Source organism: Ovis canadensis, chromosome 2 (assembly GCF_042477335.2).
Source record: "Ovis canadensis isolate MfBH-ARS-UI-01 breed Bighorn chromosome 2, ARS-UI_OviCan_v2, whole genome shotgun sequence".
Taxonomy (NCBI): domain Eukaryota; kingdom Metazoa; phylum Chordata; class Mammalia; order Artiodactyla; family Bovidae; genus Ovis; species Ovis canadensis.
In genome coordinates this window covers 28,476,616-28,500,788 of record NC_091246.1, presented here as the reverse complement: position 1 = coordinate 28,500,788, position 24,173 = coordinate 28,476,616, and the positions used below count along the sequence as shown (strand labels likewise).

Genomic DNA, 24,173 nt, shown 5'->3' with positions numbered 1-24,173 from the left:
CTGGAGGCAGGCTCACTTCACAGCCGAGTCATAGGGAGAGGATTTCAAACACTTGCACATTCAGGATATCTGAGGGCTAAAGCAGTGTTCTCTGGACTGAACCCACAAGGATATATAATGTAGCATCTGGTACGAGCCAAGCTGAGTAAAGTTAAATAAATTTAAGTCACTCACTGCATAGGGGAAAAAGGTTTGAATTGTTATTCAGTTATTTGATGCAAGCCTGATGAGCATCTTCTGAGTGGACAGCTGCACATGGAAAGACGTGCCTGCTACGGGTGGTGCAGTGGAAGTCACACTTGTTGTTGTTGTTCAGTTGCCAAGTTGTGTCCGACTCTCTGTGACCCCTTGAACTGTAGTACACCAGGCTTCCCTTCCTTTCCGAGAGTTGGTAATAGACAGGGAAGCCTGGCGGGCTGCAGTCCATGGGTGGCAAAGACTCGGATATGACCGAGCGACTGAACTGAGGCTTCCCTGTCCTTCACTATCTCCCTGAGTTTGCTCAAATTCATGTCCATTGAGTCAGTGGTGCCATCTGCATCTGTATATGCTGAATGGAAGAAGCCAGTCACAAAGTACTGTCATATGATTCCATTTCTATGTGATGGTGTGCTGTTATTTAGTTGCTAAGTCATGTCTGACTTTTTTGCGGCCCCATGCACTGTGTAGCCCATCAAGTTCCTCTCTCCATGGGATCTTCCAGGCAAGAACACTGCAGTGGGTTGCCATTTCCGTCTCCAAGGGATCTTCCTGATTCAGGGACGGAACTTGCATCTCTGGCATTGGCAGGCAGATTCTTTACCATTGAGCCACTGGGAAAGCTCATATGTGATGTTATAAATTAGCAAATCTATAGAGATAGAAAGTAGATCACTGCTAGCCTGGGACTGAGAAAGGGGTAATGTGGAGTGACTGCTAATGGGCATGGGTTTCTTGGAGGTGATAAAAATGTTCTGTAATTAGACAGTGGTGATGGTCACACAACTCTGTGAATACAGTAAAAATCACTGACTTGTACACTCTAAAAGAGTGAATTTCATGGTAACTAAATTATATCCTAATAAAGTTGTTATTTAAAAAAATCAACACATATTTTCAAATTTGGGAGTAAAAGAAATGTTATATCATCTTATTATAAAAGAAGAAAACATGCATTATAGAACTGCTCGGCCCCCACTGGATGGGGAGACTTCCCCAAGGAGCCAGAGCCCCAGGTGCCCCACCATTTACCTTCAGTTGCAGGAGCCTCCAGGGCCTCGGAGCTCAAGCCTGGGAGTCCCATATGCCCCGACTCCATCTCCCTGTCCCAGCATATGTTCTTCAGTCCCTGAGAAGTCTGCTCTGCCCCCATCACCCCAACTCTGCTCTCCTGACACAGTCCCCTCATTTGCCCCATCCCCTTATGGGACCTGGCTCTCCACTATATCACCTGTGCCTGGGGTGGACCCCACATAGTCATCAAGTGAGGGACTGCCTCCCCATGTAGTAGCCTGTGGGGGGAACTCAGGGAAGTGGCCTGGCTGCACTAGGTCTGACCGCTAGACTGAACCCAGGCTGTCTGAGCCCACTTAAAGGCAGGCCCACCCTCAAAAGTACCTCTTTTTTAAAAAAATATAAATTTATTTATTTTAATTGGAGGTTAATTACTTTACAATATTGTATTGGTTTTGCCATACATCAACATGAATCCACCACAGGTATACACGTGTTCCCCATCCTGAACCCTCCTCCTTGCTCCCTCCCCGTGCCATCCCTCTGGGTCGTCTCAGTGCACCTTGACTGGGCTCCCTGGGGGCAAGGCCAGACCCCGACCTTCCTATCAGTGGGCTGTGCTGGGAACTGGTTGGAGCAGAGGCAGAGGGTAGGTCTTGTCTCCACTCCTCCCATTCTGTAAGCATTTGTTGAATACCAGCTGTGACTAACCATGGTTAATCTCATGGATGAGCAAACTGCAACATGTCCACTAGCTGCTTAGCTGTGTACTCATGGGTCATGGGTCAGCAGAGAGAGTGAGCTCCCTGTCAATGAGAGTCAGGCAAGCAGGGCTGCCCAAAAGTACCCCTAAGGGCACAGAAAGCAAGCACAGAGCACTCGGTCAGGGACAGGTTCTCTTCGATCCCCCAGCATTTAGGTTGCCCCTTCGATGTATGGGGATACTTGCTGCCATATTATGTACATCTGCCAGGTGTGGGTGGGCAGTGGTCTGCCAGCGATGACATGAATTGCCTGTCATCTCCTCCATCACCGGGCAGGCATGATGCCCGCATGCCACCAGCATGTCCTAGGGAGAACGGAGGAAGCCAGACTGACTTGCATGTGTCTGTCTGGAACATGCTTAGCTTCATCCCTTGATAGGCCTAGGCTCGTCCGTCATGGACAGGCTTGAAAAGGATAGGCTTGTAATTTAGGATGTCTTCCTGGACTGATTGAATCTTGATGAAATCGGCAGCCTTTCCAAAAGGCGGACAAACTAGGATGGTCAAGCCATTTCTGCAGGGGGTATAACAGACCACTCGCGGCCAGCAGTCCGGTGGGGCATTCCTAAGATCCTCAGAGGCCAGCAGTGCCCCCTGGAGGGGGAACAAGAGGGCTGCAGCGGGCCTGCGCGGCCCCGGGGGCTGGCCTGCAGGTGGCCGCGCGCGCCCGAGGACAGGTGGGCGTGCCAGGCCCCGCCCCGCCGCGCCGGCCGGGGGCGGGCAGCCGAATGCCCCGCCCTCCTCGCGCGCCGGGTCGGATCCCGTGCCGGAGCGCAGCCGCGCGGAGCCGGAGCAGCACGCGGGAGCGCGGCCCCGGCGCCGGCCGGCCACAGGGAGTAGCGTCGCGCCCTGGTGCCGAGGGTGACCCGGGCCTGGAGCGCGGACCCGGGCCCTGAAAGCTACCCAGACCGAGCGCGGATCACGGCCCTGAGAGCGGCCTCGCTCGACCCTGCTGCCGGGCCGCGGGCATGGACGGCGCCCGTTCGCCCTGTGAGTGCAGAGCCCCCCGCCCGCTGCCTTTGTGTGCGCGCCGCGTCGCCGCAGCCCCCTCCCCGCGCGCCCCTCCTGCGCCCCGGGCCGCGTCCTTTGTGGAGCCGCCGCCTGGCCAGTACCTCCTTCTTCCCCAATCTCCTTCACCCCTCCCCGGCCCAGGGTTGAGCAGGGCACGGCGGTCCCACTCCCCCAGCCCCGGCCTCCCGGTCCGGTCTTCACCATCTCCACCTCCCAGGGACATCCCAATAGGCCCCTTTCCCCGCGGTTGGGCAGGGCACAGGTGTGCTCTCCTCGGCCTCCTGGCCCCTCTGCAGCCTTCCCCGGTCCCCCGTGAGACAGCCCTGCAGGGCTCCTCCGCGGCCCAGGCCTGAGCAGGGCACGGCCCCCTCCCACCCAACCCGGCCTCCTGGTCGGGTCTGCAGCCACTCCCCACGGACAGCTCGGCAGGTCTCCCTCCGCGGCCAGGGAGGGCAGGGTGCGGACTCCGGGGCGGTGCTGTTTCATCCCGCGGCCCGGGCAGGTGCGGCGAGGCCAGCACTCACACAGCGCTGTGTGTCCTTGCCCGCAGAGATGGACGACGATGGCGGCCGCCGGAACGCCCCGGGCGCACTGATGGAGGCCGGGCGCGGTGCGGGGCCCGCGGGCATGGCGGAGCCCGCGGCAGTGCCGCGGGTGCGGGCGGCGCGGCCGGGGCCCCAGCGCTTCCTGCGGCGCAGCGTGGTGGAGTCTGATCAGGAGGAGCCGCCGGGCCTGGAGGCTGCCGAGGCGCCGGGCGCGCAGCCCCCGCAGCCGCTGCAGCGCAGGGTGCTGCTGCTATGCAAGACGCGCCGCCTCATCGCCGAGCGCGCCCGAGGTCGCCCGGCCGCCCCGGCGCCCGCCGCGCCTGCTGCGCCGCCGAGCAACCTTGCCGACCCCGGCCTGGAGCCGGCGGGAGCGCAGGAACCCGGCCCGGACCCCGCGCCCGCTCCCGTGCCCGCCCCCGACGGCGGTCCCCGAGAGGAGACAGCGGCCACGAGGAAGGAGGACACGGGGGCTCCCGAGGCCAGGCCGGAGCTCGGGCGCGCACGCCGGGAGGAGCCCGAGGAGGAGGAAGACGACGAGGACGACCTGAAGGCTGTGGCCACCTCCCTGGATGGCCGGTTCCTCAAGTTTGACATTGAGCTTGGCCGCGGCTCTTTCAAGACTGTCTATAAGGGGTTGGATACGGAGACCTGGGTGGAGGTAGCCTGGTGCGAGCTGCAGGTGAGGGATGCGCTGGCCGCAGGTGGGTGGTGGGTGAGTGCAGTTCCGGCATGGCGCCATGCCTGGCTTAAGCCAACCCTGGCGGCGGCCGTCTGTCTGTCGCTCTCTATGTGGGTGGTTGGTTGTGCTGGCGGTCTGTGTGGTGAAGGTTTGGGTGATGGAGGTCGAACCTCCCAGTGTGCGGTGTGTGACTGTGGCACGATGTGAGCCCATGATGAAGAGTGGGCACTTGGAGGGTGTGTCTTCCAGTGTGTGTTAGTGCTGCTCTTCTGGGCTGTACTGACACAGACAGTGGGTGTGGGGGCTTCAGAGCCCTGTGTCCAAGTGGTCACAGGGTGGTTTGGGGGACTCTCAGCTGCTCATAAATGAACACCTTCCAGTATCTTGCAGAGTGTAGACGCCCTAGTTGGGGATATCTGAGGGGCTTCCTTTGACCTGGGGTCTGTCTACAGTGAGGCCTGGGGGACAAAACTTGGAGGTGTTGTCACTAGTTAGTTCACGATGTGGATGTGTGAGAAGTCCTAAAGTCAAGTCATGCAAAATGCAGGTGGGGTTTTGTTTTGTTTTGTTTTGTTTTTGTGGATATAAAGGCTCTGGACATGGATTTTTCATAACCTTGCCCTCCTGTTGGCTGTGTCAGCCCCAGCCCTAGAAGATTATATAAATGGTAACTCAAGCTGCCCTGGGCCAGTCCTGGAAGCTGGGGCAGCGCCTGTCACAGTGGGTGTTTATGGGCCCTCCCTTGTTTGGGGGAACAGCTGTCAGGCACTGGGCTGGCCTATGCGAGAGCTGGCCGTGCGGGTGTAAGCCTACCTCAGCACCCTGTAAAGTTATAATAGCTGGGCCTGCCAGTCCTGACGCAGGCTGCCTGCCACACTGCAGGCAGCTTTCCTTTTTGGCTCAGAAATGGGATTTGGTTGCTTTGTCCTCTGGGCCCCTGCAGGGTGGCCTGTGTGTGTGTGTGTGTGTGTGTGTGTGTGTGTGTGTGTGTGTGTGTGTGTGTGTATGTATGTGGAGCTGGCTAATGTGTCCAGTGTCCACCTGTCTTCAGCCTTTCTCCTGACACAAAGAGCTCTGGAGCCTACCCTTCCCCACAGCTCCTTGGTTCTTCTGTGGAAATACAGGTTTTTCATGGTGAAGCCAGTGGTGTTCCATTGAGACCCTATCCCTCATGGCTGCAGGTTCTGGGCCCTGCTGAGGGCTGGCCTCAGTGGTCTGTGGTCTGGGGCCCTCGGGATGGTGTGCCGGGATGGCACAGTCGTGGGCTGGGCATCACTGCTGTGTGTGAACACATAGGAGAGAGGGGACCCGGAAAGGGAAGATGGGAGAGGAAAAAGGACTCCTGATTCTAGAGTGCGGTCATGTGCCTTCCCTCCCTCCCTCCCTTCTTACGCTAGCCAAGTGGCCTCGTGTGGTGCTCCAGGCACCCACTGGTGCTCTGCCACGGAATGCCTCTGCAGGGTAGAGGACAGGAGTGGGGTGCTGCAGCAGGCAGGAGCTGAGTTAGACCTCAGCAGCAAAGCCCAGCTGATCTCGTTGAGGCGCTGCAGGCTCATGTGACCCTTGGAGGAGGTTGTTAATTCCCATTCCCTTTAAGGCAAGGCAAGCTGTTCTGCCTCTGGGTCCCTGAGCAGAGCGGCACCAGAGTGTAGCTATCCAGGGGGCCTTTCCTCCTGTCCTCTTGGTGGGAGTGGGAAGGTGGGAGATTTGGCTTCTACTCTGTCTGGTTTTGCTTCTTCTACAGTAATTACTGGGGGCCCCATGCCAGCCAGAAAACTGTTCCTGTATCTCCGCTAAAAAGAGGGCTGATGGTGCAGCATTTGGGTTCAGCTGCTTTCTGCTGGGCGGGTCTGAGAGGGTTTTATACCAAATGGGGCTGGGACCCAGCTTAGGGCAGCAGCCAGGCGTCTGCTGTGTGTACCCTCCTCTTTACTAAACAGGAGGCTGCTGTCTCCCTCATTTGGTTGTTGAGCGCCCACCAAGGTCACCTGTGAGGATCCAGATGATAGAAGGGATGGCAGTGTTGTGGGAAAAGGCCACCAGCCGTCCTTAGGAGAGGAGAGAAGGGTGGAGGGCAAGATGCCGAGTCAGTCCTCTTAGATCACCAAGCACCGGGGAGGGTGACAAGTGACCTGCTGGCTTTGTGTGTGGGGAAGGGGTTTCCGAGTGCACAGGGTGGAGACGTTCATCTTCCACCCAGCGCCCAGAATTCCCCGGCATCAGGGCTCCGGGGAGGGTGGGTTGCCGGGAGCATTGCCTTCAGTTCGGGGTGCTTTGCAGGATTCCTCCTGCTCTCCAACCCTCCCTTCCCCAGTCCCCACAGGCTCCTCAGCAGGCAGCTTTGGAATGCCCTGGAAATCAACCCTCAAAAGTCTGCTTCCTCCTCTCAACCTTGGGGTCGTGGGAGATGTTGGCACCTGCCTGCCTCCCCCAGAACTGAGACAGTGTCGCCTATTTGATTTTTCCAGGGTTCCCTACCATGGGAAGGAAAGGCTGCATTTTTGGACCTAATGAGTCTGGCTTGGAGGATGTAAGATCCCCATGACTTCCAGTTTCCTTCTAGAATTTAGTTTTGAAAGAGCTTTGCGGAATGAGCAATATGTGTTCACGTCACAGTGAAGCGCAACGATATGTTTTTACCTCCTGAATTCTCCAGACATTCAGAACTGATACAGATTTTGAGGGGGAAGCCATTTTAAAGTATTACCTCCCCTTCTGTTTTATTTTCAATGAACGTGTATTTCTGGTACCAGGACATGTTACGTAGCAACAGGGACCTAGAACCACTGACTTTAACTCACGTTTCCCACGTCTGCGTGGCCAGCTCTGGCCCCTCTCAGACCCCATCCTATCAGACAGTGCATGGGATAGCTGGGGCTTCTGGTTGACTCTGGGTTGCCGTGGAAGGATAGATGTGGATCACTGACATGGTCCCAAGTGACCCAGGCACCCTGTTTCACCTGCTGATGCCGCCGAGCCATGGGCGGGGCCTTGGAGCAGAGAAAATGCAGCCACCCCAGATCCCGGCCAGTGTCCAGAAGCCTCGTGGGAGATGGCCTTTGGACCACCTGCTTAAGCCTCTTTCTCGAGAACTTGGAAGGAACCTTGGTTTTCAGCCCCCTTGGTCAGTACTGCCCCTCCCGTCAGCAGGCCCCTGCATCCAGGGAGACAGGTCTCAGGTGCCGTGTGCTTCCTCCTCCCCACAGAAAGCTGCTGTTACAGGGCTGGGCACTGCCTCCGGGGGATTCCACCTGGAGCTCATGTTTCCTGCTCTTGTTCCTGGCCTGTGCCAGTGCGGGAGACATTTTGCCTCATGGAGGTGTCAGCTCTTGACCTTTCTGGAGTACTTGAAGGGGCTTTGAGGGCCATGGGAGTCCTAAAGAGATACCATAGGGCCTGAGTCCCCATCAGCCAGGGATGGGTGCCTGGGTTCCTCAGGTGTCATCATGAAGCTGTCCTGCTGGTTGGTACTGTCCAGAGGTGACTGTACCCCCATGGGCTGGTGATGGCCTGGACTCCAGGCCTGGGAGTCGTGAGGACCGCAGGACCTACTGCCATCTCCTTCCTGTGGCCGTGGAGGACTCGTGTTCCCAACCCACCCACTCCAGCCAGACCTCTGTCCCATTCGCCTCCCCGCGCCCTGGATGTGGATAATGCTTCTAGGGGTCTGTCGGGTGCAGCCATTTGAGCATGCTGGTCCCCTTACTGTCCTCAAAGGGTGACCAGGTCTTCCTGCTGTTGGTGTGGCCTGGAACCTCTCCCATGGCTGTACTGGGTGCTGAACTCATACTCTGATCATACAAGCGTACCGTCATCTTTCATGGACAGACCAGGCACTGTCCTGCTGTGCTGGGCAACCTCAGGCCTGGGATTGAGAGGTGTTCCCTGTGGCCTCCAAAGCAGACTCAGGTGCTGCCTCATCTGCTTTCAGAGGAGCCACAAGCAGCCGGATCCAGCTGACATGGGGAGTCAAGGGGATGTGCAGAGGAGATGGTGCTTGCTTGCTGTAGTAGGATGCTTGGGTGCTGTGCTTAGTCCCTCAGTTGTGTCCGACACCTTGTGACCCCATGGACTGTAAGGCTCCTCTGTCCATGGGGGTTCTCCAGGCAAAAATACTGGGAAGCCATGCCCTTCTCCAAGTGATCTTCCCAGGCCAGGGATTGAACCCAGGTCTTCTTAATTGCAGGCGGATTCTTTACTGTCTGAGCCACCAGGGGTGCTTAGAAAGGGCTCAGCTCAATTTGATTGGCAGTCACTGTACTTTTTTATTTTTATTAAAAAAGAAATCTTTTAAGAGCTTAATTTTGTTGCGAGAGGTATAATTTGAAAGCAGCTGGGTGTTGGCACTGAATTTGCTTTCTCAAATGACGTTCCATGTGCCACCTTGACCACAGTTCTGGTCTGGTTGGTGAGAAAGGTGGGTGCCAGTTGCCTGAGAAGCCTGTGGAATGCACTGGGGAGGGGCCCACCAGTGCTGAAGCATCCACGTCCAGAACCCAGAGGGGCCTCCCCTGTCCCCAGGCTTTGTTGGGGGTGTGGTCAGAGTGTGGTCAGCAGTGATGGACAAGCAGCCTGAACTGTGGGTCACCACTGTGGGCACATTGGGCACTGTGGCTCATTCCCCATTGGAAGAAGCTGCTTCTCTGGCTAAGTATGTGTGTCCCAAGGTGTTCTCAGGGCTCTGGCATATACCAGGCTGAGCGTTTCAGGCCTGAATTGCCCAGTGACTTGGAGCCCAGAGGGAGGATCCTCAGACTGTCTAACTTGAGTGGAGGGGTAGTGGGCATTTCTCCGCCCCCTGTGCCATTTCAGGTGGTAGCTGGGGTGTAAGTCTGAGGTGGGTGAAGCTTTGCTGGTGGACTGTTACGTTAAGCTGGAATAGGATGGTGGCAAGAGAAAGAATTGCTGAGAGGAGGGTAGAGAGTGGATGTTCAAGAAGGTTCCCAATGCTGGGTCTTGTGTCTGGGCTCAGCAGTGCAGGGTGGTGTGGTTTATTGGTTCAGCTGGCGTTTTTTGAGCACATGAGCTGGTTCCAGCCCTGGATACTACAGTGAACAGGAGCATCTTGATGGGAGAGCCAAGTTCTCTCAGAGGAGGGGGTGTTTGCGAGAAGAATGCAGGAGGCAAGAGAGTGAGTCTGTGGAGAGACTGTCCTGCGGCCCCGGGCTGGCTGGCCTTGTTGGGTGCCTGCCACTCACCTTTCAGAATGGCTGACTCTAGTAGCCCTCTGCCTGGCTGTAGGCATCTCTTGGGGTTGTTGGCTTGGGTTGGAGCTGGATGATGCCGGAGGTGACACCACAGAGCTCCAGGTCACCACTTTGAAGCAGGAGAACTTGACCCAGTCCTGCAGGAGTTTGGGCCATGGGCTTGGATCTCCTTTGTGGTCTGCCTTGGCTGAACGGTGAGATTGGTGCTGGCATCTGCCTGAGGTGGTAGGAAGGCAGGGCACACTGTGTGAACCCACTCTGGGAGCAAGGTACCCTGCTGCATTTGGGTCCCAGCCCCACAGCTTCCCAGCAGAGAGGCCATAGAGAGGGCACCTGCCTCTTTGTACAATGAAGATAGTGCTAGCCAACCCTCACAGGGTTATGGGGAGTGTGGAGAAGTACATTCAGCACTGAACGTAGAGCAGGCACTCTTCTCACCCCATGTGAAGTCCCTCAGTCGTGTCTGACTCTTTGCAACCTCATGGACTGTAGCCTACCAGGCTCCTCGGTCCATGGGATTTTCCAGGCAAGAATACTGGAGTGGGTTGCCATTTCTTTCTCCAGGGGATCTTCCCGACCCAGGGTTCGAACCCAGGTCTCCCGCATTGTAGGCAGATGCTTTGCCATCTGAGCTACCTTTGGACCCACGCGTGTTGGTCTAAACAGTTTTAAGAAGCTGAGCTTGAGGTGGAGAGCAAGCTGTATCTGGAGGAGCAGGGAGGCCTGCCCGAGGCTGGAGGGCCTGTGCCTCTGCCTGAACACCTGGCTGCTGCCACCTTATCCTGTGAGCTGCAGATAAGGAAAGGGTGTGAACGAAGCAGCTGCACTCTCCCAGAAGCAGATTAGGATCTGCTTCTGGGCACAGACAATGCAGGAGCTGTGTTTTGGGTGGAGAGGCTCCCTTGGTGAGGATGCCGAAGCCCAGTCTGTCTGAGGTTGGCAGCCTGAGTCAGCTGTGGGTTTTCATCCTTCAAATAGTTTTCAAATCCAGATCTGCTCCTGACTTAAATTCTAAGATTTTCTGGAATACTTGATCACTGCCTTCGATTTATGTCAGCATTCTCTAAGTAAATGTTAAAGTTTTTAAAAAAGAATTGAATAAAAGAGGCAGTGTGGTATAGAGAAATAGATCATTGAAACAGAATAGAGAGCCCAGAAAGAAATGCAGATAAATATATGACCTGACCTTTGACAGAGGAGCAAAGGCAACACAATGGAGAAAAATGGGTCGTTTAAACAAACAGTGCTGGAACAACTGGACATCCACATGCAAAAAAAGGAATCTGTACTCAGACTCTATACCTTTCAAAAAAGTTCACTCACAATGGCTCATAGACTTAAATCTAAAACACAGAACTATAAATCTCCTGGAGGATCACATAGAAGAAAACAGGTGACACTGAGTTTGGCAATTACTTTTTAGATACAGCACCAAAGATATGATCTGTGAAGGAAAAACTTTTTAAGTTCAACTTACATGAAAATGAAAAACTTCTGCTCTGCAAAGGCCTATAAGTGAATGAGAAAACAAAATGCAGACTAGGAGGAAATCTTTGCCAAATGCATATCTGATAAAGGGCTGTTACCCGGAACCAGGGAGTCTTGCATTGCAGGCAGATTCTTCACCATCTCAGCCACCAGGGAAGCCCCAGAATACTGGGTCTCTTAACTCTTAAGACTTAACAATAAGAAATCAGACAACCAGATTAAAAAATGGGTCAACTGTGTTTTTTTATGAGTCAGGGAAGGTGAACACAGACCCACAGTCTTCTCCTTGTTTCTAACCTTGGCTTCTAGAACAGAGGGAAGCTCCTGGAAGAAAAAGTAGGATAAAGACCTTAACAAACATCTCATCAAAGGAGGTATACTAACCATTGAACAGATACATCATATTTCACTGGGGGAAATGCAGATTAAGATGAGATACCACTAAACAACTATTAGAAAGGCCAAAATCCAGAACATGGCATCACTGAGTGGCAGTAGTGGTAAAGAACCTGCCTTCCAGTGCAGGAGATGCAAGAGACGGGTTCGATCCCTGGGTTGAGAAGATCGCCTGGAGGAGGGCATGGCAGCCTACTCCAGTATTCTTGCCTGGAGAATCCCATGGACAGAGGAGCCTGGTGGGCTACAGTCCGTAGACTTAAGTGTCTTAGCACATGCATGCACGGCATCATCAAATGCTAACAAGGATGTGGAGCAGGTGGAACACTCATTTATTGCTGGTGGGAATGCCAAAGAGTACTGCCATATACTCTTACCATACGATTCAGCAACCATGCTCCTTCATATTTACCCAGATAAGTTGAAAACTTATGTCTGCATAAAAACCAGCATGCAGATGTTTGTAGCAGCTTTGTTCATAGTTGCCAAAACTTGGAAGCAACCAGGATAGCTTTCAGTAGTTGAACAGATAAATTATAGTACAACCAGATAGTGGAATATTATTCAGTGCTAAAAAGAAAGGAACTATCAAACAATGTAAAGATATGGGGGAATCTTTTTTTTTTAACTTATTTTAATTGGAGGCTAATTGCTTCACAACATTGTGATGGTTTTTGCCATACATTGACATGAATCAGCCACCGGTGTACATGTGTCCCCTATCCTGAACCCCCTTCCACCTCCCTCCCAATCCCACCCCTCTGGGTTGTCCCAGTGCACCGGCTTTGAGTGTCCTGCTTCATACATCAGACTTGGACTGGTGATCTGTTTCACATATGCTAATATACATGTTTCAATGCTGTTCTCTCAGATCGATATGGATGACTCTTAAATGCATATTAGTAAGTGAAAGATGTCAATTTGAAAAGTCTGCATACTATATAATTCCAATTACATGGCTTTTTGGATAAGGCAAAGCTTTATGGAGGTCTCCTGTGTTGCAGGCAGATTCTTTACCGCCTGAGCCATCAGGGAAGCCCATAATGATGGATACATGTCATAAATTTGTCTAGACCCAGAGAACGTGCAGCACCAAGAGAGAACTGAAATATAAAATATGGACTTTAGTTAATAATAATTTATCAATATTGACACATCACTTATAACAAAGTACCACACCAAAGCAAGGTGTTAATGATAGACAATACGGTGCAGGTATGAGGGCATATAGGGGATCTCTTGTTTTCTGCTCAGTCTTTCTATAAGCTGAGAATGTCTTAAAAAATAGTTTATTAATTAAAAATAAAACAAAGCAGTGTAACAGCTACATTAAAGAAGTTTGCAGAAATGAAAAAACTCATAATTAAGTGATTATAATTACTTATTTTTGCATATTACCTTCAAGTTCTTATTTCCCCATATATGGCTTTTATAAATACCATTATAGTCCCTAGGTGTCATTGCTTTTAAAGTTTATGTTTCTGAGTGTTTGTTAATCGTATGTATTGGTTTGCAAGGAGAGTCTGTGGTTTAGGGTCCATTCCTGTCTTTGTGCTTCCTGTTCTGGTCCTCTTAGAGGGGTTTTCCAGAAAGCCCTGCTCAGCTGTACTCTGAAGGTGGGGAGCAGAGTGCAGCCTGGGCAGAGTGTCCCTAACCATGGCAAGGTGTTCTTGAATTGTGGGCTCCCTAAGCATCTGCTTCCAGGAGCTTCTGTGCTCCTGGAGTGGTGTTTATGCCTTGTGCACAAATCAGGAGGGTCTAGACAGTGGACCCCCTCATGCCCCACCTCCCTAGGGACCAGGGATGGCCAGCTCCTGAGCTGGGATATTCCCCCGGTGCTCAGGAGTGGGGTCTCTTTGGTGGCTTCAGGAATTAAAGATGGCATGGCATGAACCCTGCCCAGGCACACAGGCAGAGGAGGCTGTGGGGTGCCAGATGAGGCCTGGTGCCCCCCTATTCTGGTGCTTTGCACAGAGCTGTCCTCACTTGGCTTTGGCAGGTGGAGGGGTTGCTCCTTGGCAGTGAGGTTCAGGCCTGACTATCGGCTGGCCATGAGCAGGATGTGGGCACAAGGGTAGGGAGGAAGCTGTGGTGTGGGGAGAACTTGAAATGGATGTGTAGACCCGTATGTGAGTTTATTAGGTCCTTGGAACCTTTGAGAAGTCTTGGGACTCTGTTTCCACTGATGAGAAGGAGACTCAGGGGAGGTGGCACTCTAAGCTCACACTAAGGGGCAGCAGCTGGTGGCATACCTCAGGCCTCTCCCCTGGATTGTCATTTTCCATGTGTGTTCAGGGGCTTCCCTGGTAGCTCAGCTGGTAAAGAATCCACCTGCAATGCAGGAGACCCTGCTTCGATTCTTGGGTTGGGAAAATCCTCTGGAGAAGGGATAGCTACACTCTTCAGTATTCTTGACATTCCCTGGTGGCTCAGATGATAAAGAATCCGCCTGCAATGCGGGAGACCTGGGTTCGATCCCTGGGTTGGGAAGATCCCCTGAAGGAGGGTGTGGCAACTCACTCCAGTATTCTTGGATAGAGGAGTCTGGCAGGTTACAGTCCATGGGGTTGCAAAGAGTCGGACACGACCGAGCAGCTCAGTATAGCACAGCACGTGTGTTCAGAGGGTTGCTGTGGAAAGGGAGGTGTGACTAAATAGGTGTGGGGAATGCTGGGTCAAGCATGAATTGCTGTTGTGGGACTTCTCAGAGCCTTTAAAATACTCACTGTGTTGTGAGGCTCTCAATGGGGCATGGGAGGCCTTGCATCCCTTCCACCTTTTCTTTAGCTCTTTGAACATTTTGTGGGACCAGGATGGGCTTTGGGGGGCATCCTGTTGGCTGACTGTTGGTCGAGGTACGTATATTCCTGTGGCATGTCTTGGCTTCCTTTCAAACACCATGGGAGTTCCCATCTCACTCACTGCTGGTGCTGTTGGCAGCACTTGGATCTAAACATGGAAAGCTGGCCTTGCCCTTGAGAGTTTCTACCTGTCTCAGGCCAGAAGCTACCCTGGAAGGACCTGTCCTCCTTCTGATGTCCACCCCCAACTCCCAGGCCTCCTGCTTTCCTGACTCTCTCTGTGCTTTCTCAGAAGTGGATAAACTGGGAAAAGTCTTAGCTGTAAGCCGAGTGTGGCTAAGCAGGGCAGACCTTTGATAATTCCCTGAATCTGAAATCTGGGGATGGCCAGTCCAGGACTTTAGAGACTCAACAGTGTCAATAGGGTACTTTCCTTAGCCTTGTTGAATTTGTCCCCTGTCTCATTGTCTCATGGTGGCAGAAAAGCTGCCATGGTTCCAGGTATCACAACCATATTTGAAGACAGGAAGCAAGTAGGTGGTTAGGTGGCAGTTAGGTAAGATGTCCATATTTTAATCCATAAAGGGAAATATTTGCCAGTAAGCTTCTTTGGTTTTTCTGGTTTACAGTGAGATAGTGTGGTCTCCCTTAGTTGTGAGGGCATCTGGGAAAGGCTTGATGGTGTAGATGGGTTGTGATTTGTTTCCTAGGGTGGGGCACAGTGGGTTTTGTTGGTAGAAAGGTGTGGCAGGCAGTGGGCAAGTGCAGAGGGGTGCCTTCCTGTGTCTGTCTTGGTTACCTTATCCTCCCAGGATCTGATTGGTGCTCATGTTTGATGAGGCCCTCCACCTGGGCCTGTCTTCTGGACAGAACAGCCCACATACTCTACTTCTTTTAGGTGCCTCCAGGGGCTGCTATGCCATACTCCTCCCACCTCTCACTTCCAAGAGTCTGTGGCTGGGATCCTGTGACCTGGGAGCTCTCTATGTGCCCTCTTTCCTTTTTCTCTGAGCTTTACATTTCCCCACAAACTTTTTATTTTGAAAACCTTGGACAGAAGAGTTGAAGTTATCAGCTGTTAACATTTTGGCATGTTAGCTTTGTCTCTGTACCTCTGCGTGTGTTTTATTTTGGCCTGTATACAGCTTGCCCTGAACACTTCAGCACGTGTCTCCTATAGGAGTGGGGATATTTTCCTGCAAAACCACAGCTCAGTGTCCCACTCAGGTCTAACTCGGATGCTGTCAGCCACACGTCTGATGTGGACTGTGCCTTCATAATAGTTTTCCTGTTTGGATCCAGGATACAGTCAAGAGTCATGCACTGCATCTGGTTGCTATGCTAGTTCTCATCTAGAAAGGTCCTCCCCCACAGCGTGCTGGCACTGGGCCCCTCCAGTGTGTCGGGCTTGTGAGGATGGAGGGGATTGTGGACAATGGATGGGGAGGCCACTGTGAGCTTTTAGGGGAACATTTCCCGCTACCGAATTTCTGGGAGGGTGATGGACATGACCGTGCTGAAACCTAAAAAAGGAAAAACTGCCTCAAATGTCTTTCCTCTGACATAGCAGTTTTCACTTTGGTACGTGCCCTTTTTGTCTCTCTTTTTATGTTCTTGGGTATTTTGCAAAGTCATAATTGTAGCGTTTGTACTAATGTGTGTGGTGATGGTGAAACACTGCATGCCTGCAGTTTCTACCTCCTTAAGTTTTGGTGAGAGCCCACCACAGGGATGAGTGGGTCTGCCAGCCTCCCTCTTCCCTCGGGGGTAAGTTCAGGGTGGGCTCACTCCTTGCCCTGCGCACTGCTGGGCCCACGGTTTGGCATGCCCCTCTCATCTCCAGATTGGGGCCAGACCTGCCAGGGTGCCTGCCCCTGCACCATGGGGGATGCAGCGTCTCTGCCCTGGTGCTGCTGTGGTCTCTGGGGCACCTCACAAGGAGCTGGCTGTTGGGCTGTGTCTCAAGCCAGGAAGATCAGCAATCCCCTGACACCTGCCCCAACAGGTTCTGAGGCATTTCTTCTCTTTAATTAAAAGTTTCAAGTGGGAGAATAAATTTGGCTTTTTTGGAAGAAGTGTTGTAAGCTTGAAGGGTGAAGGAGCAAGGACCGGGGACAGGGAGGGCAGTGGTGTAGTCCCCAGGTATATTCCTGGGTGTGGTGAGGGCCCATGTGTCCTTGCATTTTAGAAATACTCTATCATCCTGAAGTGTTTTGTGGCAATAGAATTGACTTAAGGGGACTGCAGGGTCATTTGGTTAGCAGCAGTGCGAGGGTCCTCTGCCACTGTTGAAAGCCTCCCACACCCCCCATCCTCTCAGGTCTTTGGGACCATCCTGTGTTTCCAGTTGGAAGCAGATTCCCAAAGGTCTAGGTCTTGATGGCCACAGCCACAGGCAGAGTGAGCTGGTTCTAGGGGACCCTGTGGAACAGTCTAGATGTCTGCATTGTCTCGGGCCCTGGGGACATAGGTAGCACCCTGCCTCTCCTTGGCTTTGCACTGGACCTGTGACATATGAGAGTGATCTGCTGTAACGTTTGCTGGCAGATGGTTGGTCGTGTTCCCCCCACCCCTGCCAGTGTAAGTCTTGACTTGGTCACCTGGACTGTTGGGCTCCTAGGGGGACAAAAGCTGCCCTCAGTGGTGGCTGTCTGTCTTTTGGCAAGCTTCTTAGGGGCATCTGGTTGGAGTGGTTCTGCCTTTGAGGTTTCTGGGTGAGGACCTTGGGTTGAGGACATGGGCCCTAAACTGTGGACCTTGTGTGGGTGCTGAGTGGTCTGGACCCTGGTGCTGCCATGTGGGAAGAAGGTAATCAGGGGGGTGTTATTTCCATTTCACGGAGAGGGACAGCAGCTCTGTTGTGCGGGGAGGGTGGCGGGCTCCTGATGTCTCGGTTGGGTCCTAGTTTTCCCGTGGGGTGATGGTGAGCACTGAGGCTCCTCTGTCAGCACAGGTGTGCTGCTGTGAGTGATTTGGAGCCCCTCAGAGAGGGCTGGTTCCAGCGATGGCAGGGGTGTCCCCAGGCATTGGCGACCCTGACTGTGAATGGGATTCTTGGCCAGTGGACCCACCTTCCCTACCTATGCTGACTCCTGGGGTTTGGGGCCCAGCCTCAGGAGGGCTTGCCTTGCCTCTGCCCATCTTGCTTAGTTGTCTTTGCAAGTTTGAGGTTAACATCCCCTGGACAGTACCCCTGGGGTATCTACAGAGCTAGTGTGGGTTTCTACGGCCCTTGGGTGCTTTGCCCTGGCTGGGGTCTGGTTGTTGTGGCTGCAGGCCCAGCTCAGCCGGAGGGGAGTTATGCACAGGTGACTGCATTTGCTGTTTGTGAAAAGAAGGTTAAAAGGGAAACTGGGAAGTGAATACATCAGCTAGGCATACTTCAGAGGAAGAGGACAGGGTGAGTTTAGGGAAAATGGTAAAACATGTTAAAAAACTATCAGAAATAAAATGAAGCAACGGCAGATGAAAATAAACAGTGAAAGTTTTTTAAAAAGAAAGGGATACATGATACTGTTTGAAAGTAAAGGAAAACAAAATGCTGAATGATGGAGGGGCATTCATTCATTTTCGTGGAAATCAAACTGCTGGAGCCCACAGAGCAGGTCAGTGTGTTGTGAGCCCCACCTGGCAGAGGAGACGTTTCCCTGTAACCCCGGCCCCAGGGCCCCTTGCCCGGCTGCTATCTTACGGATCGCCTGCCTGCCCTAACATTTCCTGCACGTAGATCACACAGTGTATGTTCAGCCTTTTGTCCGCTGCCCAAGCACGTCAGTATGCCTCTGGGACTCAGCCCTGGCTGCACCAATCACAGCCAGTCTCTTTTCTGCTGTGTAGGTGTCCTCAGTCTGTCAGTCTGTGGACAGACTTGGGTGGTTTCCAGTCTGGACTGTAACGGATTGGAGGGAGGCCGCAGAGGCGGAGGTGGCGGTCAGGGGCTGCTCTCTCCTCGTCCTCAGCGGCATGAGGCCCCCTGCTTGCCCGGGCCCTCGTAGATGCCCACTCATGCCCTTGGTCTTGACTTCCTGGGAGTCCTGAGTATGGAGAGCCCTTCTGTACTTGCAGTGGGGTCAGCGTGGAGGCAGCCTGCCCTGGGGCTCTGTGTCCAGACAGCAAGGACCCAGACCCATGGTGGGCATGCTTGTTCCGGTTGGAGAGAGCAGCCGCCTGGCAGGAAACCCCAGCCCTCTCGCCGCCCCGCCTTCTCACCTGCAGCTCCCCGTGTCCTGGGAAGCGTGGTGTTTGGCTCACGGCTGGCCTGCCTGAGATGTCCGTCAGCCTCTGTAAATATTTGATGACGGCGATGATAAAAAACAAAGCCCTGCTCTGTTCCTGGAGGGGAGCAAGATGGTGACTCTGGAACGTTCTGGCCCTGCTGACTGCTTCCTGGAGAGGTTTATAGACACATTTTTTGAGGCAGGCCCTTTGTGTTCTCAGTCTGGCAAGGCAGAACGGAGGCAGTGTAGCCAACTTTCCACCTGGAGCCTGGCTGGGCCTCTGTGAGTGCTGCTGGCCAGGCCGAGGCTCACAGTAGGATCTTGCCCTTCACATGTGACCTGGGACAAACCCCTGGCCACAGGTCCTGGGGAGGAGCTCAGAGAAGCCAGGGGACTAGGATTTGGCATAGGCGCCAGACCTTATAGCAGGAAGGTTAGTGGCTGGCCAGTACTGTTGGGCCCTGTGGGCTTAGCTGGAGTGTCACAGGTATATCACATGCCTGCCCCTGTGGTCCTGCCCCTGTGGTCCTGCCCCCTTAGTCCTCCCCTCGTGGTCTTGCCCCTGTGGTTCTGCTGCCTTAGTCCTTCCCTCGTGGCCCTGTCCCCATGGCTCTGCCCTGTGGTCCTGCTGCCTTAGTCCTTCCCTCGTGACCTGGATGTGGCAGCAGCGGCGCCTGACTCTGGCTTCCCCACCACTGTCTGTTGCTCGTGTAGGCTGTGAGTGTGGTGAAGATGCCCCGTCAGGCTGTGCTGGCCTCTGTGTGCACTTAGACCTGTCGTCTTGGGTCTGTGTGCCAGAGTAGAGGCCTCCCTAGCCCGTGCGCGCTTCCGTGGGAATGACAAACCCTTTGAGGCAGCCTTGCAGAGGGGGAGCAGGCCTCCAGGGTTTTGGAGTCAGGGCCACAGCCCTACCAGACAGGGAAGGCCCTCTCTTTGGGTGGGGCAGGAACTGCTAGTGGGCCTCTGTGCTCCTGATGGTGGAGGAGGGTGTTCCAGGTGGGTGTTTATGGCTGATGGCCTTTCAACGAAGGGTTTCTGCTGTGTTTTCTCTTTGGAGGAGGGGAGATATTGTGGGCGGGGTGGGGGTAGGTATTGTTTGGTGGAGATTGAATTAACGAGGGTTTCAAAGGACCTTGTCTCTGAGTATAATTATTAATGGTCATGATAAGAGCTATGGCAATTTCTTGAAAGCTCACTGAGGACCTGTGTTAATGTGTGTGCTTATGTTTCTGAGTCCCGGTTGCTACCCCAGGAGGCTGGTTTATCTTCTGAGGCCCAGGAAGGCTGTGCTTGCTGGAGCTGTCCTCCACTGCCCTGGGCTGCCTTTGTCTGGGATTCCTGTTGGCCACTCAGAATACTCTCAGTCCTGCTGCAGGGGCGAGGCGGGAGCCCCCGCTGCCTGGACGTGGAGGGGCCGTTTCTGGGGGCTGTGGGAAGAGGGCCAGCCAGTCTGACCCAGGCAGGGGGGCAGGGCACTGTTGGGAGCCTTGAGCACGCTTTGCTGAACCTGGTTTGTGATGTGAAGCTGGAGTGAGGGCCCCCGGGCCTGATGAGCTGGGTGTGGCTGGAGGAAGGTGTGGAGGCCAGGAGGGGGCTCAGGTCTTGGCAGCGTGGACAGATGGCCCCATGTGGGCAGTGATAGATGGGATGTAGATGGAAGAGGTCCCACGTGGGGCTTCCTTCTTCATCTAGAGAGGTAAAAGAGGAATTAAAAAGATGGTATTACCGCTTGAGTGTCAGTTGTGAGACTGGGTGACGGCGGGCTTGGGGAGAGATGTGTCTGGTGTGAGTGCTGGGGACAAGGGGCTCCGGCCAAGGAAGCACACTGGCGGTCTTAACCTGGTCAGTGTGCATGAGGGGGTGTTGCAGGCCCTTGCAGGGGTGATATAAAACAGGGTTCAGGAACAAGGGCTTGACAGTTGCGTGTGAGATGGTGGGAACAGTAGTGGCACTGGGTGGCTGTGGCCCCTTCTTGCGATCTGTCCATGCAGGCAGTCTGCTGACTCACATCAGTGTTGAGGGTGGCAGAAAAAAAGAAGGCCCCACCTGTGGCATGTGATGAACTGCCTGTGGCTCCAGGAAGGGGTGGCTTTGCTCTCTGGGGAGGCATGTGCAGCCAGCCCATGGGCTCTGAGGGGTCTATCCTAAAAGCTCCTGCCTGGGGCCTGGCTCTGGGCTGATGGCACATGTACCCCCTCTACGTGTCACAGAGCTGCGTATGTCCTGTGGCCAGAGAGTCGAGTGGACCTTACCTGCCAGATGGGACCTCCCAGGGCTGGGGTCTCCATGGCAGGGAGAGGGATTGCAGGAGAGGACACAGCTAGCTGTCCTGTGGCCATTCCCTCGGACTCCCTCCTGGAGGGCTGTCCTGCTGCTCCCTACTGGCCAAGAGTAAATTCAGCCCGTAGGAGGTAAAGGAGTCAGTGAATAGTAGGAATCAAGGCTCTCTGGGGAAATATGTTAGACTGTGCTCAAATCAGAAAAGTGTTTGCATTTGTGGGAGATCCTGTTTTCCCCCCTCCATTCTGGTACAAATATTATTGTTTAGTGACCTCCCTCCCCAAAGTCTGTATTTGCAGATCAGCTTTACCAATGATGGGAGGCACGAGGGCCAGGGTTGGCGAGGTGCTTCCTTCCAGCTGACCAGCCTTCTCTCCTGCCTGCTGCTGGCACTGTCTGTACCCCACCATCTCTCTGCAATCTCGTCTCTGTACTCCCCTCCCCCAAAAGACCCCCTCCCCCATCTCTGTCCCCACCCCCTGCTTAACAGGAGCTCTGTATCCATAGCAACAGTTGCTGCTGTGGAAGCCACTGCCTGCCTCCTCATCCCATGGGGAGGTATTTTTGGCACTGCAGAGAGATATTTATTTTATTTTTGGTTTGACTTTTCCTCTTTGAGTGAGCACTACACAGACAGAGCCGGGGGCAGTGTTCAAGGGAGGCTTTGCACTGGGAGGGGCCCCGGGCTCAAGAGCCGCCTTGTGTAGATGCGGGCCCTTCCCTAGGGGATTCTGTAGACCCAGTCAGAGATGATGGCTCCTTTGAGCAGCCTCTGGGGATGTAGATCATGGGATCACAGATTGTACTAGAGGTTCGGGGCAGTGACTCTGGACAGCAGGAGAAACCAGCGGGGTAAGCCTGGACTTGAGGAGTGGTCTTACCGAAGCCTTGAGGCCTTGGGCCTGAGCTAGTAGTCACAATAATAGCTCACTGGGAGCATGCAGAGCATTGGCCTTTTGGGCACCAGCCAACCTAGTGCTGGCCCTGGAGCCTGACGCTGTAAGTTCCCATGATGCTGCCTGGGTTCCATTTTACAGGCTGGGGGTACTGATGCCACCAGGGTGATCTTGAGCACCTTGGCTAGACATCTCCTTCTGAGACGTCTTTCTGTCCCCCCAAGACCCACAGATGGCAAAATATCTGGGCTCAGCTTCCTCCCCTAGTGTGTGAAAGTGAGAGTTGCTTAGTCGTGTCCGACTCTGTGTGACTCCATAGACTATATAGTCTGTGGAATTCTCTAGGCCAGAATATTGGAGTGGGTAGCCATTCCCTCTCCAGGGAACCTTCCCAACACAGGAATCGAACCGTACTGCAGGCAGATTCTTTACCAACTGAGCTATCAGGGAAGCCCTCCTCTAGTGTGTGGGAGCCCCCTTATTTCTTTGCGGGTTGGGACTGTACCCTTCTTTTGCTCTAGTCTTGGCCCCTGCGAGTAGAGGTGACCCACACATATGGCACCTGCCCCGACACAGCTTTGCTCCTTACTGGGAATGCCAGTGGGATGCCTGGGAGACCCCAGGGGCATGGGATCTGCCCCGTCTGGCCCAGGCACACCCTGGCATGTGGCTGGGGGCCATGGGTTTCCAGGGTCCTTTACTGAGACAGCAGGGGGGCTGGCAGCCAGATGGATGACGGAATGGACAGGTTTTCCCATGAGCCAGTGCTGGGGTTGATGTGTGCTGGTTTTTCCTCGGGGGACTGTCACTGAGGGTGGCCCACAATGCATCTGCTGCCATTGGTGGGGAGCTGTGGCCTCTCGGGGAGGGAGTCCAACCCCCTCTCATGGGTTTCCTTGTTGAGGAGGTGGCTGGGTGTGCTGCACCCCAGGGTGACTAAGAGCTGCTCCCTGATCCTCCACGTGGGCATGATGGCAGCTTGCAGGGGGCTGTGGCATTGCTCATGATGCCCATGCCTGGCCAGGTTTCCTGCAAGGGTCATGACAGGGCATCCAAGTCAGAGTCAAGGGTACTGGTGCTGACTGAGGGCCAGACAACCCAGCTGCTATTTCTGATCTATCATCATGGAAATTCCATATACGTCAGAAAGTAGACTAATAAACCTCATCCCACCCCAAATTATTATCAGGAGGTTCCTATACTTTATCTCTCAGTTTTGGATAAGCTCTCAAGTACAGACCTGAGGGGTTAGACCTGCCCAGATCTCTGGAGGGACCTTAGCTACCATCATTGACAGGCAATATCTGCCAGTTCCCCCCCAGCCCCTGCAGAAGGTTGCATTTCCCATTAATCAATACACAGTAAGTGCTCAGTGCACACACGGGAGGATTGGACTGGTCCATCTGCCCCCCAGAGGAGATGGAGCTCAACAGGAAGAAGCATTCAGGGTTTGTGGGTTTTACAGAATCAGGAATTCTGTCTCCAATGAGTGTGTTTGGGGCAAACCCAAAGCCATTTATAGAACAGATGCCAAAGGGAGCACTTGAAATAAACGCCATGGTAACCTCACCCTGGGGAGGAAAATAGCCTTGCAGTAAGCATTGCTGCTGCCCAGAACATGATCCGGGGATGTAGCTGGCGAGTGCTTTTTGTGTTGTTTCGTGAAGTTTAGCAGATTGCAGAGAGTGGGGGAAACAGAAGGAAGGAAGAGAAAAGTCCCTATGGCCTCCTCCCTGAACTCAGCCCCTCCCCCCGCCCCCCCCCCCCCCACCGCGCCCCGTTCTCACTGGTCGTTTTGTTCTCACCATGTGAATTTTATTAAGTACCCCCATGGTGCTTTTCATCCTTGGCTGTCTCACCACTTTTCTTGGGAGTTGGGGATTATAACTGCCCTGTAGACCACATGATCTGAGTCACTGCCGCCAGGCCTGTCCTGGGATGTCCGGTTATTTCTCAAAATTATAAATAACCATCCAGTGAAGAATTCCAGACACACACACACACACACACACACACACACACAGAGGCATTGTGGTTTTGGATGGTTTCCCTGTGGAGGAGCACAAGGCTGAGAATCCCAGGTGGGTTCTGCAGGACTCACAGGCTGTGGGTGCATTTCTGGGTTGCGGTGCCTGCTGGACAGTGTGAACAACTGCAAATGAAGTTTTAGTGTTACCATTACCTGCCGCCCTCTTACGTTGTATTCTCTGAGAAATATTGTAAATACAGTAGAGGAAGTAGCTTTTGGTAGGGAAGAGACACCTGACTCCTGTCTGCGGTCCGAGGGTGGGAACGTGCCCCTGCCCGTGTCCTTCTGTGTGTGTGCCTTCACACACGTGCAGTCGGCCTGCGCTCAGCACTTCCCCGGCTGCTCAGACGGCGGGTTGGGGGGCGTTGCTGAGGAGGAGCAGCTCAGAGGAGACAGCTGTGCCTGGCAGAGGGAACCAATGCTGCGTTGCTGGGAGCTGGGTGTATGTCTGTGTGGCCTCTGGCAGTCAGTGAGGGTGCTGTGAGCATGGGAGTCACCATTGCCCAGTGGCCTCAAACGGTGCACCCCACTGCACCCCCCGCCCCCGGCTTCCTCCTGGGTCACGGGTGGGAAGGGGAATGGCTGCAAAGAGTTTCGAGGTGATGGTGACCCTGGTAGAGGAGGCTGCGAGCGAGCGAGTTGACTGTG

At 54.0% G+C, this 24,173-nt stretch overlaps 1 protein-coding gene across 9 annotated transcripts in view; it reads left to right on the top strand.

Annotated features, from left to right (window-relative positions):
* Positions 1–2,732: 2,732 nt before the first annotated feature.
* The window catches only part of WNK2 (WNK lysine deficient protein kinase 2), a 154,902-nt gene continuing 133,461 nt past the window's right edge, over positions 2,733–24,173 (top strand). For all 9 annotated transcript variants that reach the window (XM_069575634.1, XM_069575629.1, XM_069575628.1 and 6 more), the window contains exons 1-2: positions 2,733–2,966; positions 3,538–4,211. In XM_069575634.1, coding sequence (XP_069431735.1) covers positions 3,540–4,211 — 672 coding nt within the window. In that variant the 5' untranslated portion in view covers positions 2,733–2,966; positions 3,538–3,539. The remainder of the gene's footprint in view (positions 2,967–3,537; positions 4,212–24,173) is intronic.